The sequence below is a fragment of the Eucyclogobius newberryi genome, unplaced genomic scaffold (genome assembly GCF_026437365.1).
Source record: "Eucyclogobius newberryi isolate DKJ021-1_F unplaced genomic scaffold, fEucNew1.0.hap1 SCAF_7, whole genome shotgun sequence".
Taxonomy (NCBI): domain Eukaryota; kingdom Metazoa; phylum Chordata; class Actinopteri; order Gobiiformes; family Gobiidae; genus Eucyclogobius; species Eucyclogobius newberryi.
In genome coordinates, this window is record NW_027316389.1 from 1,986,178 (window position 1) to 2,003,536 (window position 17,359).

General features: G+C 49.6%; 1 protein-coding gene across 2 annotated transcripts; it reads right to left on the reverse strand.

The window, feature by feature from the left end:
• Positions 1–6,095: 6,095 nt before the first annotated feature.
• On the reverse strand, positions 6,096–15,753 carry LOC140349021 (hatching enzyme 1.2-like). Of its 2 annotated transcripts, none has more exons than XM_072435216.1 (7): positions 15,627–15,751; positions 15,221–15,266; positions 13,929–14,081; positions 13,269–13,386; positions 12,259–12,437; positions 7,283–7,364; positions 6,096–6,252 (listed from the first exon to the last, which is right to left on the reverse strand). In XM_072435216.1, exons 1-7 carry the CDS (start codon positions 15,693–15,695, stop codon positions 6,126–6,128), a joined length of 774 nt encoding a protein of 257 aa, XP_072291317.1. In that variant the 5' UTR covers positions 15,696–15,751; the 3' UTR covers positions 6,096–6,125. The 2 variants fall into 2 exon arrangements, with proteins under 2 accessions (XP_072291317.1, XP_072291316.1); XM_072435215.1 differs by lacking the exons at positions 6,096–6,252; positions 7,283–7,364 and adding exons at positions 7,792–7,825; positions 11,721–12,069 and having other exon boundaries at positions 12,238–12,437; positions 15,627–15,753.
• Positions 15,754–17,359: the final 1,606 nt, after the last annotated feature.

The following is a 17,359-nucleotide window of genomic DNA, read 5'->3' on the forward strand; positions in this document are numbered from 1 at the left end:
GGACTAAACTGGACTAAAGAAGGACTAAACTGGGACTAAACTGGACTAAACTGGGACTAAAGCAGGACTAAACTGGGATTAAACTGGACTAAACTGGGACTAAACTGGACTAAAGCAGGACTAAACTGGGACTAAACTGGACTAAAGCAGGACTAAACTGGTACTAAACTGGACTAAAGCAGGACTAAACTGGACTAAAGCAGGACTAAACTGGACTAAAGCAGGACTAAACTGGACTAAAGCAGGACTAAACTGGACTAAAGCAGGACTAAACTGGTACTAAACTGGACTAAAGCAGGACTAAACTGAGATTAAACTGGGACTAAAGCAGGACTAAACTGGTACTAAAGCAGGACTAAACTGGACTAAAGCAGGACTAAACTGGACTAAAGCAGGACTAAACTGGGACTAAAGCAGGACTAAACTGGTACTAAACTGGACTAAAGCAGGACTAAACTGGTACTAAACTGGACTAAAGCAGGACTAAACTGGGACTAAACTGGGACTAAAGCAGGACTAAAGTGGGACTAAACGGGGACTGAAACAGGACTAAACTGGGTTTAAAACATGACTAGACCAGGACAAAACTGGGACTAAAACAGGACTAAACTGGGACTAAACTGGACTAAACTGGACTAAAGCAGGACTAAACTGGACTAAAGCAGGACTAAAGCAGGACTAAACTGGACTAAAGCAGGACTAAACTGGTACTAAACTGGGACTAAAGCAGGACTAAACTGGACTAAAGCAGGACTAAAGCAGGACTAAAGCAGGACTAAACTGGACTAAAGCAGGACTAAACTGGGACTAAACTGGGACTAAAGCAGGACTAAACTGGACTAAAGCAGGACTAAACTGGACTAAAGCAGGACTAAAGCAGGACTAAAGCAGGACTAAACTGGACTAAAGCAGGACTAAACTGGGACTAAACTGGGACTAAAGCAGGACTAAACTGGACTAAAGCAGGACTAAACTGGGACTAAAGCAGGACTAAAGTGGGACTAAACGGGGACTGAAACAGGACTAAACTGGGACTAAACTGGGTTTAAAATATGACTAAACCAGGACAAAACTGGGACTAAAACAGGACTAAACTGGGACTAAAGCAGGACTAAACTGGGACTAAATTGAGCTCTAATCTTTACATTTTAATGTTAATCCCGTACAAAAGAACAGCGCAGTTGATGCTTGATCTAAAAACGCATTTTAAGCCTTCAAACGCGTTTGTTTTGGACGCGCGTCGCCATTTTGTGTATGACGTCACCACCAGAGGCCTGACGTCACCACCAGAGGCCTGACGTGGACGTTTCGTTTAAACAGAAACACTTACGGTAGATTTATTATAATATACATTTTCACAGTTACTATTTTACGTGCGAGTATTTACACTGCATCACGTGTTTCCACGTGATGCATTAAAATCCTTCATTTAAAAAATACTTTTCTTTCAAAATGTTTATTAGTTACTGACTTATTACTAATCGTGACAAGTCGACAACAACTGGACATTTTAACTGTGGCATATTTTGTGACATTAAACATAAAGAATGTATTATTATTTACTTGACTAATAAAGGCTTTATATTTGAAACTGTTGTTGTCATGGTGATTCGGCCTCTTCATAATCAAAAGACCATTCTCAATATTTCAAGCCTATTTTGACTTTAGCGTCGTTTGGTCTGAAAAGTAAGAAGCAAAAACTGCACATCAGCAACAATCACGTGCTTTGTCCTCAAACTCAGAGTTTTAGAGCTTTAGAGTCTGGACTGTAGAGCTTTGTGCGTCTCACTCTTTTTATTCTACAAACTCTAGAAGGAATAAAAGAGATAAAACAGAGAAACGCGTGTTCACAGCCGTGTTTTACAGTGTACCTGATCCGCAGCAGCAGCAGCAGAACCGGAAAAGCGTGGTCACGTGACGAGGCCCGCGCGCACACACGTGCTCAAACTCTGCTGTCACTCACACTCTCCTGTCACTCACACTCTTCTGATCATTCTTGGTAAAATGTCCATAAATCATAATTCTTTCAGAGGAAACGTCTCTTCATTTTTATTAAGGAAATAAACCCCATCTGCTGAAATAATAAATCAAATAAAATGACAAGTGTAGACCCGCCCACAACAAGAATTCATTTTTTTATTTCATTTTATTTCATTTTATTTCATTTTATTTCATTTTATTTCATTTTATTTCATTAGGGTTTGTGGGGGTTTTTTGCCCAAACTTTCAAGTGCAAAATAAAACAAAAGAGAATCTTATACATGTGACACAATAAAACACACTCTGCGTCCTCCAGGGGGCGTATCACATGAGAGCGTCCTCCAGGGGGCGTGTCACATGAGAAAGCGTCCTCCAGGGGGCGTGTCACATGAGAGCGTCCTCCAGGGGGCGTGTCACATGAGAGAGCATCCTCCAGGGGGCGTGTCACATGAGAGAGCGTCCTCCAGGGGGCGTATCACATGAGAGCGTCCTCCAGGGGGCGTGTCACATGAGAGAGCGTCCTCCAGGGGGCGTGTCACATGAGAGAGCGTCCTCCAGGGGGCGTGTCACATGAGAGCGTCCTCCAGGGGGCGTGTCACATGAGAGAGCGTCCTCCAGGGGGCGTGTCACATGAGAGAGCGTCCTCCAGGGGGCGTGTCACATGAGAGCGTCCTCCAGGGGGCGTGTCACATGAAAGAGCGTCCTCCAGGGGGCGTGTCACATGAAAGAGCGTCCTCCAGGGGGCGTGTCACATGAGAGAGCGTCCTCCAGGGGGCGTGTCACATGAGAGAGCGTCCTCCAGGGGGCGTGTCACATGAGAGCGTCCTCCAGGGGGCGTGTCACATGAGAGAGCGTCCTCCAGGGGGCGTGTCACATGAAAGAGCGTCCTCCAGGGGGCGTGTCACATGAGAGAGCGTCCTCCAGGGGGCGTGTCACATGAGAGAGCGTCCTCCAGGGGGCGTGTCACATGTGAGAGTGTCCTCCAGGGGGCGTGTCACATGAGAGAGCGTCCTCCAGGGGGCGTGTCTCATGAGAGTGTCCTCCAGGGGGCGTGTCACATGAGAGTGTCCTCCAGGGGGCGTGTCACATGAGAGTGTCCTCCAGGGGGCGTGTCACATGAGAGCGTCCTCCAGGGGGCGTGTCACATGTGAGAGCGTCCTCCAGGGGGCGTGTCACATGAGAGAGCGTCCAGGGGGCGTGTCACATGAGAGCGTCCTCCAGGGGGCGTGTCACATGTGAGAGCGTCCTCCAGGGGGCGTGTCACATGAAAGAGCGTCCTCCAGGGGGCGTGTCACATGAGAGAGCGTCCTCCAGGGGGCGTGTCACATGAGAGCGTCCTCCAGGGGGCGTGTCACATGAGAGTGTCCTCCAGGGGGCGTGTCACATGAGAGTGTCCTCCAGGGGGCGTGTCACATGAGAGTGTCCTCCAGGGGGCGTGTCACATGAGAGCGTCCTCCAGGGGGCGTGTCTCATAAGAGTGTCCTCCAGGGGGCGTGTCACATGAGAGCGTCCTCCAGGGGGCGTGTCACATGAGAGTGTCCTCCAGGGGGCGTGTCACATGAGAGTGTCCTCCAGGGGGCGTGTCACATGAGAGTGTCCTCCAGGGGGCGTGTCACATGAGAGCGTCCTCCAGGGGGCGTGTCTCATAAGAGTGTCCTCCAGGGGGCGTGTCACATGAGAGCGTCCTCCAGGGGGCGTGTCACATGTGAGAGCATCCTCCAGGGGGCGTGTCACATGAGAGCGTCCTCCAGGGGGCGTGTCACATGAGAGCGTCCTCCAGGGGGCGTGTCACATGTGAGAGCGTCCTCCAGGGGGCGTGTCACATGTGAGAGTGTCCTCCAGGGGGCGTGTCACATGAGAGTGTCCTCCAGGGGGCGTGTCACATGAGAGCGTCCTCCAGGGGGCGTGTCACATGTGAGAGCGTCCTCCAGGGGGCGTGTCACATGAGAGAGCGTCCAGGGGGCGTGTCACATGAGAGCGTCCTCCAGGGGGCGTGTCACATGTGAGAGCGTCCAGGGGGCGTGTCACATGAAAGAGCGTCCTCCAGGGGGCGTGTCACATGAGAGAGCGTCCTCCAGGGGGCGTGTCACATGAGAGAGCGTCCTCCAGGGGGCGTGTCACATGAGAGAGCGTCCTCCAGGGGGCGTGTCTCATGAGAGTGTCCTCCAGGGGGCGTGTCACATGAGAGTGTCCTCCAGGGGGCGTGTCACATGAGAGCGTCCTCCAGGGGGCGTGTCTCATAAGAGTGTCCTCCAGGGGGCGTGTCACATGAGAGCGTCCTCCAGGGGGCGTGTAACATGAGGGAACGTCCTCCAGGGGGCGTGTCACATGTGAGAGCGTCCTCCAGGGGGCGTGTCACATGAGAGAGTGTCCTCCAGGGGGCGTGTCACATGAGAGAGCGTCCTCCAGGGGGCGTGTCACATGAGAGCATCCTCCAGGGGGCGTGTCACATGTGAGAGCGTCCTCCAGGGGGCGTGTCACATGTGAGAGCGTCCTCCAGGGGGCGTGTCACATGAGAGCGTCCTCCAGGGGTGTGTCACACGAGAGCGTCCTCCAGGGGGCGTGTCACACGAGAGCGTCCTCCAGGGGGCGTGTCACATGTGAGAGCGTCCTCCAGGGGGCGTGTCACATGAGAGAGCGTCCTCCAGGGGGCGTGTCACATGTGAGAGCGTCCTCCAGGGGGCGTGTCACATGAGAGCGTCCTCCAGGAGGCGTGTCACATGTGAGAGCGTCCTCCGGGGGGCGTGTCACATGAGAGCGTCCTCCAGGGGGCGTGTCACATGTGAGAGCGTCCTCCAGGGGGCGTGTCACATGTGAGAGCGTCCTCCAGGGGGCGTGTCACATGAGAGAGCGTCCTCCAGGGGGCGTGTCACATGAGAGCGTCCTCCAGGGGGCGTGTCACATGAGAGCGTCCTCCAGGGGGCGTGTCACATGTGAGAGCGTCCTCCAGGGGGCGTGTCACATGAGAGAGTGTCCTCCAGGGGGCGTGTCACATGAGAGCGTCCTCCAGGGGGCGTGTCACATGTGAGAACGTCCTCCAGGGGGCGTGTCACATGAGAAAGCGTCCTCCAGGGGGCGCGTCACATGAGAGAGCGTCCTCCAGGGGGCGCGTCACATGAGAGAGTGTCCTCCAGGGGGCGTGTCACATGAGAGAGCGTCCTCCAGGGGGCGTGTCACATGAGAGAGCGTCCTCCAGGGGGCGTGTCACATGAGAGAGTGTCCTCCAGGGGGCGTGTCACATGAGAGAGCGTCCTCCAGGGGGCGTGTCACATGAGAGAGCTTCCTTCAGGGGGCGTGTCACATGAGAGAGCGTCCTCCAGGGGGCGTGTCACATGAGAGCGTCCTCCAGGGGGCGTGTCACATGAGAGAGCGTCCTCCAGGGGGCGTGTCACATGAGAGCGTCCTCCAGGGGGCGTGTCACATGAGAGCGTCCTCCAGGGGGCGTGTCACATGAGAGCGTCCTCCAGGGGGCGTGTCACTTAATTATACATATTTTACTCTTCTTTGACGACTAAAACTAAATAAAAAGTAAAGTAAATGAAAGGAAAGAACAGATCCATGTTTTGTATTTGTTGTTTATTTGATCATAAACTCCAGTCCCGGTAGTTTGCTGTTCTGTGAAGAAAAAGGGTTTATAATGACTCAAATTTTGCATAATTTTGGCTCCAATTTAGTCCATATTCAACCTGGTTTAGTCCTGGTTTAGTCCTGGTTTAGTCCTGGTTTAGACCTGGTTTAGTCTAGTGGGGTCAGAGTTTAGATTATACCTGATTGAGTCCTGGTTTTAGCACAGTTTAGTCCTTGGCCTTTCCTTGGTCTTTCCTTGGACTTTCCTTAATCTTTCCTTGGTCTTTCCTTGGACTTTCCTTGATCTTTCCTTGGTCTTTCCTTGGCCTTTCTTTGGCCTTGTCCTAGTCTGTCCCTGGCCTGTCCTTGGCCTTTCCTTGGCTTTTCTTTGGCCTTTCCTCAGTCTTTCCCGCCTGGTCAGTCCTGGTTAAGACCTCGGTGCTGGTCTTTTCCCTGGTCTTTCCTTGGCCTTTCCTTGGCCTTTCTTTGGTCTTTCCTCGGTCTTTTCCCTGTTCCTCTTTGCTGGTCTCTCACCGGTCCTTATCCCCGTCCATCCCGGTCCAGATCTGGGTCCAGGTCTAGCACTTGAAGAGGCGGCTGACCCTCAGGATGTCGTTCTGGCTCATCTGTGTGGCTCGGCCGAAGTCCACGTTTGCGTTTGGAATGGGCTGCATGGTCGGCTGGTTGTTCCCACTGAATGCGTATCTAAAACGACAAAACATCTGTGACACTCGCATTAGCAGAGCACGCTTTGGGGCGGAACATCTGTGACACTCGCAGCAGCAGAGCACGCTTTGGGGCGGAACATCTGTGACACTCGCATTAGCAGAGCACGCTTTGGGGCGGAACATCTGTGACACTCGCAGCAGCAGAGCACGCTTTGGGGCGGAACATCTGTGACACTCGCAGCAGCAGAGCACGCTTTGGGGCGGAACATCTGTGACACTCGCATTAGCAGAGCACGCTTTGGGGCGGAACATCTGTGACACTCGCAGCAGCAGAGCACGCTTTGGGGCAGAACATCTGTGACACTCGCAGCAGCAGAGCACGCTTTGGGGCAGAACATCTGTGACACTCGCATTAGCAGAGCACGCTTTGGGGCGGAACATCTGTGACACTCGCAGCAGCAGAGCACGCTTTGGGGCGGAACATCTGTGACACTCGCAGCAGCAGAGCACGCTTTGGGGCGGAACATCTGTGACACTCGCATTAGCAGAGCACGCTTTGGGGCGGAACATCTGTGACACTCGCATTAGCAGAGCACGCTTTGGGGCGGAACATCTGTGACACTCGCAGCAGCAGAGCACGCTTTGGGGCGGAACATCTGTGACACTCGCATTAGCAGAGCACGCTTTGGGGCGGAACATCTGTGACACTCGCAGCAGCAGAGCACGCTTTGGGGCGGAACATCTGTGACACTCGCATTAGCAGAGCACGCTTTGGGGCGGAACATCTGTGACACTCGCATTAGCAGAGCACGCTTTGGGGCGGAACATCTGTGACACTCGCAGCAGCAGAGCACGCTTTGGGGCAGAACATCTGTGATGGTGATATTTTACTAGAGACACATGTCGTACTTCAAGATGTTCTATCGTGACACATGGTCCGTTTAAAATAAAATAATAATAATTTAGTAACAATCTCATACTTACAAACCTTTGGCAGTCTAACTATATGATCTCTGGATTGTGACTTAATGATGATCTAGATTTGTCACTAAAGTAAAAGTACTCACTTGTGATACTGCATGACGGAGTTGTAATCGTACGGCGTGTTCTGGTTCAGAGTTTGGATCTTATCGAACGCGTACGCCAAGCCTGAGAAATGAATGACAGGTTTAGACCTGGTTTAGACCTGGTTTAGACCTGGTTTAGACCTGGTTTAGTCCTGGTTTAGTCCTGGTTTAGTCCTGGTTTAGTCCTGGTTTAGTCCTGGGTGTTTTTTTACCTGACTGGGTGTGGTTTGTGTAGGTTTTACCTGGCTGGGTGTGGTTTTTACCTGAACTGGTGTGGTTTTGACCTGACTGGGTGTGGTTTTGACCTGACCTGGTGTGGTTTTGACCTGACTGGGTGTGGTTTATGTGGTTTTGACCTGACTGGGTGTGGTTTATGTGGTTTTTACCTGGCTGGGTGTGTTTTTTATCTGACTGGGTGTGGTTTATGTGGTTTTTACCTGGCTGGGTGTGGTTTTGACCTGACTGGGTGTGGTTTTGACCTGACTGGGTGTGGTTTATGTGGTTTTGACCTGACTGGGTGTGGTTTATGTGTTTTTTACCTGACTGGGTGTGGTTTATGTGGTTTTTACCTGGCTGGGTGTGTTTTTTTATCTGACTGGGTGTGGTTTATGTGGTTTTGACCTGACTGGGTGTGGTTTTGACCTGACCTGGTGTGGTTTTGACCTGACTGGGTGTGGTTTTTACCTGACCTGGTGTGGTTTTGACCTGGCTGGGTGTGGTTTTTAAGATAAGATAAGATATTCCTTTATTGTCCCACATGGGGAAATTTCATTGGTGCAACGCAGGTAGATCCAGAGGTAGATACAGAAGAACAGATCACTTATAGGAAGTCTGAAAAACACTCTCAGTAGAAGATCTCCTATAAATAAATAAAAACTCCCATAGACAAATAAATACATAAATAAATACCATTGCATGTGATCCCGACAGTAATTGCACATGAATATGTGTCACGACGGCACATAGATTGCACATGAATTTCACAGCAATTGCACATGAATTGCACATGAATTCCAACAGCAATTGCACATATGACAGAATTGCACATCAGTATTAGGTTAGGTCAGTATTGTGAGTGTTCAGAACTAACAGCAGGAAGGAAAGACCTACAGAACCTTTCCTTCACACAGCGAGGGTGGATCAGTCTCTCACTGAAGCTGCTCTCCAGAGCGGACAGAGTGTCCTGCAGGGGGCGACACTCATGGTCCAGCATAGATGTGAATCTAGCCAGGACCCTCGTGTCCCCCACCTCCTGCACCGAGTCCAGAGCACAGCCCAGGACGGAGCTGGACTTCTTGATGACTCTGTCCAGCCTCTCCCTCTCCCTCTCTGTGATGCTGCTGCTCCAGCAGGCCACACCATACAGGAGGGCCGATGCCACCACAGAGTCGTAGAAGGTCTTCAGGAGTGGCCCTGTCACTCCAAAAGACCTGAGTCTCCTCAGGAGGTAGAGCCGACTCTGGCTCTTCCTGTACAGTCTGTGTTATGAGTCCAGTCCAGTTTGTGGTTCAGATGAACACCAGGTACTTGTATGAGTCCACTCTCTCAATGTCCCGTCCCTGGATGTTCACTGGTGAGGGGGCAGTGGGGTGGCGTCTGCGGAAATCCACCACCATCTCCTTGGTCTTCCCCCGCGTTGATGAGGAGGTGGTTCCGCTGACACCAGTCCACAAAGTCCTGCGCCAGTCCTCTGTACTCCGCGTCATCGTCGTCCGTGATGAGTCCGATGATGGCAGAGTCGTCAGAGAACTTCTGCAGGACACAGCTGTCCGTGTCATGTCTGAAGTCTGCAGTGTAAAGGGTGAAGAGAAAGGGCGCGAGGACAGTGCCCTGGGGCGCCCCCACACTGCAGGTCCGAGTGTCAGACACACAGTTCCGGGCTCTCAGAAACTGGGGTCGGTCTGTGAGGTAGTCCAGGATCCACTCTGCCAGGTCATACTCCACACCAGCAGTCTCCAGCTTGTCCCTCAGGAGCTGATGGTGTTGAAGGCGCTGGAAAGATCGAAGAACAGAATCCTCACAGAGCTGCCAGGCTTTTCCAGGTGAGAGAGAGAGCGGTGCAGCAGGGAGATGACGGCGTCCTCCACTCCGATGCCAGACCGATATGCAAACTGCAGCTGAGCTCACGGTGGAGTGGAGGTGGTCCAGGACTAGCCGCTCCAGTGTCTTCATCAGGTGGGACGTGAGAGCCACTGGCCTGAAGCTGTTGAGGTCTTTGGGGCGCGGTGTCTTAGGCACAGGTACCAGACAGGAGGTCTTCCAGACCTGTGGTACCACCCTCAGCTTCAGGCTCATGTTGAAGACATGCTCCATAACTCCACACAGTTCATCTGCGCAGGACTTAAGGAGCCTGGGGCTGATGCCATCAGGTCCTGCTGCCTTCCTCACTTTAATCCTCTTCAGCTCACTCCTCACCTGTGCTGCTGTGACAGTCAGTGGTTGGCAGGGGGACCGTGTGCTGGGGGGATGGGTGAGTCCAGGCGAAGTGGGGAGCTGATGGTCCGGGGCAGATAAGCGAAGAGGAACAGATGCAGGGCATTGTCCAGCTGTGGAAGAGGGAGCATGCAGCTGTGTAGGGGGAGGGGCGGGTGACCGATCAAACCTCAAGAAGTGAGCATTTAAATCAATCACCCACTGTAGATCCCCCTCTGTCTGGGCAGGGGGGATTTTGAAGCCCGAGATGGTTTTCAGGCTCCTCCACACTCCCTGAATGTTCTTTTGCTGCAGCTGCTCCTCCATCCTCCTCTTGTAGCCGGCCTCAGCCTGCCTGATCTTCCTCCTCAGCTCCTTCTGCACAGTCCTCAGCTCCTCCTTGTTCCCTGACCTGAAGGCTCTCTTCTTCTCCTTCAGCAGAGCCTTCAGTTCACGGTTAATCCATGGCTTGTTGTTTGGAAAACACCGCACCGTCCGGGAGGGAACAATGTTCTCAAAACAGAAGTTGATGTAGTCCATGATGCACTCTGTGATGGTGTTGATGTCCTCCCCATGTGGGTCATAAAGCTCAGTCCAGACAGTGATGCTGAAGCAGTCCCTCAGAGCGTCCTCGCTCTCAGCAGACCACATCCTCACCTCACGGGACACCACAGGCTGCCTGCGCACGATGGGTTCATACACAGGCCTCAGATGTACAAGGTTGTGGTCCGAGCTGCCCAGGGGAGGGAGGGGGGAAGAAGAATAAGCCTCCTTGGTGTTGGCAAAAAACAAGTCCAATGTTCTATTCTCTCTGGTGGGGCAGGTAACATACTGGGTGTATGTTGGTAGAACAGAAGAGGGAGAAGTGTGGTTAAAGTCACCAGAGATGAGGAAGAGAGCCTGTGGATGCTGTGTTTGCAGCCTACAAGTGCAGGAAAGCAGTGCTTCACAAGCATCTTCAGCATTGGCAGACGGGGCCACATAGACTGCGATCAAAATCACATGTGAGAACTCCCGGGGCAGATAATATGGCCTCATGCCAATAGCCAATAGTTCAATATCCTTGTTACATAGCTGCTCCCTCACTGTGCAGTGTTCGGGTTTGGACCAGCTCGTGTTCACATACACCGCCAGACCTCCACCTCTTTTCTTCAAGCATTCTCTCGTTCTGTCCACCCGCAGCAGATGAAAATTGTCCAAACCTACAATAGCGTCTGGCATTTCTGCTGTTAACCAGGTCTCTGTGAAAATCAAGACGCTGCTGTCCCTATAAATCCTCTGGGACCGCATGAGGCTCGCTATTTCCGTCATTTTATTTTGAAGGGACCTCACGTTACCCATGACTACGGCGGGAACCGACTTCCAGTTTGTCCCTCTCTTCTCTCGGAGTTTACGTCCAGCCCGTCTGCTTCGTTGCGTTTTCCTTAGGATATCCGCCGGGATAACGTGACGATCTCCGGGTAAGACGACTGTTCTCCGCAGTTTCATGAGTTCCTCCTTTGTGTAAACGCGGTACGGCGCCGGCCGGGGGGCGGGGCCGGAGCCGGGGGACTCAGAGCCAAGACACATCGCAACGACACGACGAAAACACTCAATCCAGCCGAATAAAGTTAAAACAAGTTAATTTAAAGCGATTCCAGTGCGTGTCCCGATCGTTGGTGAAGTTCCTCTTTCATATAAACGTGTATATAAACGTGTATATAAACGTGTACCGACGACACGCCGTACTTTAGCGCGGCCGGAGGGCGCGGGGGGGGCTGGTGGGCTTGCTCAGAGCTAGCTCACGTCACAACAACACAACGAACGCAACGAAAAACGCTCAAATCCAGCCGAAAAAAGTCAAAAACAGTTGAATTAAAAAACTATTCCAGCGCGTGTCCCTATCGTACAGTAAAATAGAAAAAATATACTAACTATATTTACAAAATATAGGAGATAAAGCACAATAAGTGTGAGAAAGAAGAGAGAGCGTTTACACCGGGCTGCCAGCTGTACCAGCGCCTTATGACGTATGACCTTACCTGACTGGGTGTGGTTTTTACCTGACTGGGTGTGGTTTATGTGGTTTTTACCTGGCAGGGTATGGTTTTGACCTGACTGGGTGTGGTTTTGACCTGACTGGGTGTGGTTTTGACCTGACTGGGTGTGGTTTTGACCTGACTGGGTGTGGTTTTGACCTGACCTGGTGTGGTTTTGACCTGACTGGGTGTGGTTTTGACCTGACTGGGTGTGGTTTTGACCTGACCTGGTGTGGTTTTGACCTGACTGGGTGTGGTTTTGACCTGACCTGGTGTGGTTTTGACATGACCTGGTGTGGTTTTGACCTGACTGGGTGTGTTTTTTACCTGACTGGGTGTGGTTTATGTGTTTTTTACCTGGCAGGGTGTGGTTTTGACCTGACTGGGTGTGGTTTTGACCTGACTGGGTGTGGTTTTGACCTGACCTGGTGTGGTTTTGACCTGACTGGGTGTGGTTTTGACCTGACTGGGTGTGGTTTTGACCTGACTGGGTGTGGTTTTGACCTGACCTGGTGTGGTTTTGACCTGACCTGGTGTGGTTTTTACCTGACTGGATGTTGTGCCACAGGACCTTGATGTACTGGTCTCGGTCGGACCGGCACTGCTCGTGGTTGAAGCCGAGCGCGTGGAGCAGCTCGTGTTGGACTGTGCTGTGGTAGAGACAGCCCTGTTTGTCTAGAGAGACCGTCTGACCGTTACCACGGCGACCCACGTACGAGTAACATCTGTGAAGGAGAAGGAGCCGAGAGAGGGACCCGTTTTACATAATGAAGCATAATCTGTTTTGCTTTGTTTACAACGGAAATGGTTCTTGATTGTTTATTTTGAACATGATTAATATGTCATTTCCAATTTTAATTATTATCTATTTTACACCCAGCTATTTTATTTCGCCAAGAGTATCATATATTCATGTGTCTATTTTTCCATGATTGAGTTGTTTTGATCATAAATTATGATATGAATCATTTGGGCCCAATACCGACCCCTGGGGGACACCACCTGCTTCAATAAACCGTTTCCTGTCAGGATCTATAGACTAATCTTTAGTCCTGGTTTAGTCCTCGTTTAGTCCTGGTTTAGTCCTAGTTTAGTCCTGGTTTAGTCCTAGTTTAGACCTGGTTTAGTCCTAGTTTAGACCTGGTTTAGACCTGGTTTAGTCCTGGTTTAGACCTGGTTTAGTCCTGGTTTAGACCTGGTTTAGACCTGGTTTAGTCCTGGTTTAGTTCTGGTTTAGTCCTGGTTTAGTCCTGGTTTAGTCCTGGTTTAGACCTGATTTAGACCTGGTTTAGTCCTGGTTTAGACCTGGTTTAGACCTGGTTTAGTCCTGGTTTAGACCTGGTTTAGACCTGGTTTAGTCCTGGTTTAGACCTGGTTTAGTCCTGGTTTAGACCTGGTTTAGACCTGGTTTAGTCCTGGTTTAGACCTGGTTTAGTCCTGGTTTAGTCCTGGTTTAGTCCTGGTTTAGTCCTGGTTTAGACCTGGTTTAGTCCTGGTTTAGTCCTGGTTTAGACCTGGTTTAGTCCTGGTTTAGTCCTGGTTTAGTCCTGGTTTACCCGCTGTCAGACTGGATGCTGATGTAGTCTGGTTGGCTGCTTCTCGGGATGAAGCGGACACAGGTGGAGTCGGAGAAGGAGCTCAGGCCGCGCTCGATTAAAGAGCGCTCCCTGGAGGCTGCAGCAGGAACAGCATCAAACATGGACATGAGATGAAGGAAGGGTCCAACTGTGAAGAACATGGGAGCAGGAAGTAGAGCAGGAAGTGGAGCAGGGAGTGGAGCAGGAAGTGGAGCAGGGAGTGGAGCAGGGAGTGGAGCAGGAAGTGGAGCAGGAAGTGGAGCAGGAAATGAAGCAGGAAGTGGAGCAGAACATTTGCACTTATGAAGATTATGGAAAGCAGAAGATTTCAAATGTGACACACAAAGCGAGCACGTCTGCCAGAAGGTGCAGAAGCAACACAAACCTCTTCTTTTACTGAAAGGATCTACGTATACTCAGTCAAAACAGACACTGGAGGCACAAAAGCTGCCGCTGAAGAACCTGGCGACGCTGGAGCAAGTACAGCCTCTACATGTGACCGCACCCACCAATCAAAGCCAGAGCCAGAGCAAAACGAAGCGAGCGCCAACGCCAAAGATGAAAGAGCTTGAAGCAAACTGAAGCATTTGAGTGGGAAGAGCAGGTCAGGGTCTGAAGAGCAGGTCAAAGCGGACTGACTGTAGTGTCCGGCGATGGTGTAGGCCACGTAGACCCTCCTGTCCGCAGACTTGGGCCACATGCAGCCCCGGGACGTGCAGGCGTCCGCGTTCCTCTCAGAGTCGGGGTCGAAGGCGATGTCGTCGATCACCAGCGGCTCGCTCGCCGTACGCACTGGACACACAACTCTGACCGTCAGATCAAGAGTAGGAAGTGGAGCAGGAAGTGGAGCAGGAAGGGAGCAGGAAGTGAAGCAGGGCGTGGAGGAAGTGGAGCAGGAAGTGGAGCTAATTATTAGTTTAACTGATTGTTGTGGCGATCAGAGTTTGATGCTCGGTGTAAATGTACGCACACATATATGTTCAGTGTAAATGTACGCACACACATATATGTTCAGTGTAAATGTACGCACACACATATATGTTCAGTGTAAATGTACGCACACATATATGTTCAGTGTAAATGTACGCACACATATATGTTCAGTGTAAATGTACGCACACATATATGTTCAGTGTAAATGTACACACACACATATATGTTCAGTGTAAATGTATGCACACATATATGTTCAGTGTAAATGTATGCACACACATATATGTTCAGTGTAAATGTATGCACACACATATATGTTCAGTGTAAATGTACACACACACATATATGTTCAGTGTAAATGTACACACACTTATATGTTCAGTGTAAATGTATGCACACACATATATGTTCAGTGTAAATGTACACACACACATATATGTTGAGTGTAAATGTACACACACTTATATGTTCAGTGTAAATGTACACACACACATATATGTTCAGTGTAAATGTACACACACTTATATGTTCAGTGTAAATGTATGCACACACATATATGTTCAGTGTAAATGTATGCACACTTATATGTTCAGTGTAAATGTATGCACACACATATATGTTGAGTGTAAATGTACACACACTTATATGTTCAGTGTAAATGTACGCACACACATGTATGTTCAGTGTAAATGTATGCACACATATATGTTCAGTGTAAATGTACGCACACACATGTATGTTCAGTGTAAATGTACGCACACATGTATGTTCAGTGTAAATGTACGCACACATGTATGTTCAGTGTAAATGTACACACACACATATATGTTCAGTGTAAATGTATGCACACACATATGTTCAGTGTAAATGTATGCACACACATGTATGTTCAGTGTAAATGTACACACACACATATATGTTCAGTGTAAATGTATGCACACACATGTATGTTCAGTGTAAATGTACACACACATATATGTTCAGTGTAAATGTCTCACCCACGTCTTTGTTGGCCTTCCACAGCAGCTCAGACACCGACAGCTCCTGAAACCAGAAACAAGTCAGAGGTGAATCAACCTTAAAACACCAGTGTGTTCAGGTGTGTTCAGGGTGTGTTCAGGTGTGTTCAGGGAGTGTTCAGGTGTGTTCAGGGAGTGTTCAGGTGTGTTCAGTGTGTGTTCTGGTGTGTTCAAGGAGTGTTCAGGTGTGTTCAGGGTGTGTTCAGGGTGTGTTCAGGGTGTGTTCAGGGTGTGTTCAGTGTGTGTTCTGGTGTGTTCAAGGAGTTTTCAGGTGTGTTCAGGGTGTGCTCAGGTGTGTTCAGGGTGTGTTCAGGGAGTGTTCAGGGTGTGTTCAGGGTGTGTTCAGGTGTGTTCAGGGTGTGTTCAGCTGTGTTCAGGGACTCACCTGCTCGTCCTCGGCCCAGCAGCTCACGGCGAGCAGCAGCAGCACACACACACACCGGAGGGCAGACATTTTGGATCCAGTTTCCCAGATCTGCCTCTTCTCTTTATAAACTGTCTGATCTGGCCTTGGAAACATCCGGACTGTTCCCACCACAAACTCAACAAACTCAACAAACTCAACAAACTCAACAAACTGTGATAAAATGTGAATATATGATTATATTTCTGTCATGTATTTTATCTGCATAATAGTGATATTTTATCTGCATCATTAGTCTAAGAGAAGAACGAGGGTGTGACAAACTGCATTTGTGAAGGGGTCGTAAAGATGGGCCAAAGGATGTTTACCCTAGGGGGGGTGACAGCCCAGAGGAGTTTGGGTAATGTTTACCCAAGGCTTGATCTCTACGGAAAAATACCAAGTGCCTTGATGTAAAGCTGACCAATGAGAAATGTGACCCGCCTATTCCAGAATATCTAATAAAACCAACCAGCATGGGAAAAAACGGAGTGAGACGCAGGAGGATCACGCAGGCTGCGTACCACAGCTTGTGTGATCAGTCCCCGCGTTTTCTCCCATGCAGCCATACAAATGTCTTATATTTCTGTGTCGTTTCATATTCTAAGTTGAATTGTGTTCTCGATGTGTTAAGGAATAGCATCTGGTGTTAGTCTGATTCCATGACATTTTCTGGTCCTTCGAGCCGGACGACAAGCAGCCCCTTCGTGGAGATTGACGGGTGAATCGGTGAAGTCTGTGCACAGCTGAAAGAAGTCCACTTTTCCCCGTGGCCGCCCATCGCACCTCATTCTCCGCGAGGAGAGCACGTCGTTTCGAAGCAGCAGGAGAACACAGGCGACAAAGAAGGTCAGACAAAACTTTGTGTGTGAAAGAGTTAGCCATGAAACGTTTTATGCATAGGCTTTATGCAGGAGTTTAGTTACTCGCATAAAGAGGAGTTTAATATTTCTCAGTCAAAAAATACAGGAGTTTAATATTTATTCATTAAAAAAAATACAGGCTTTATGTAAGAGATAAGTTTCTCATATAAAGAGGAGTTTAATTACTCACAAGTTTAGTTACTCACAGGAATGAAAGTTAATGTATGCCTTATGTAAGAGTTGTTACTGACATAAAGATGAGTGAATGTAAGCGCTGTGCACGAGCGAAGTAAGTAAGAGAGAAGTGTGAATGTGTGAATGAGGATTAATAAGTGATTAACTAACAAGTGTGAATCACAATTAATCATACAAGGGTCATAAGGCGTTATTCTGAGAGATCTAAAATTTGCAGTCACGGGTGAATCATTAAACACCACGTTTATGTCCGGAGGAAAATCAATAAGGAATTTCACAAGAAGATTGGGATATGACGCGTCTGGAAAGCAAGTAGCATTTCTCTCAGACGACCGAGACCACATAATGCCAGAATTATAACCCCAAACTGTAAAAGGAAAAGTCATAGAGGATTTTGGAGGGAGACTTCCAGTGTGCTCAGATGACGTGGCAGAGAGGGGGACATAAGGGGGGTCAACAAGACAGGAGAATGAGGAGAAAGCAGCTCAGAGGACGCTCTGGGTGAATTAATTAATTAGGAACTAAACCCAGCTGGTTTTAATTTTAGTATTTTAACAAATTTAAGGGTTTTGTTTGATTGACAACAATCAATTATAAAGATTGTATTAAACTTGATAAGAGATAAAGATGAATTCAAATTTTTATAGATGGCCAATA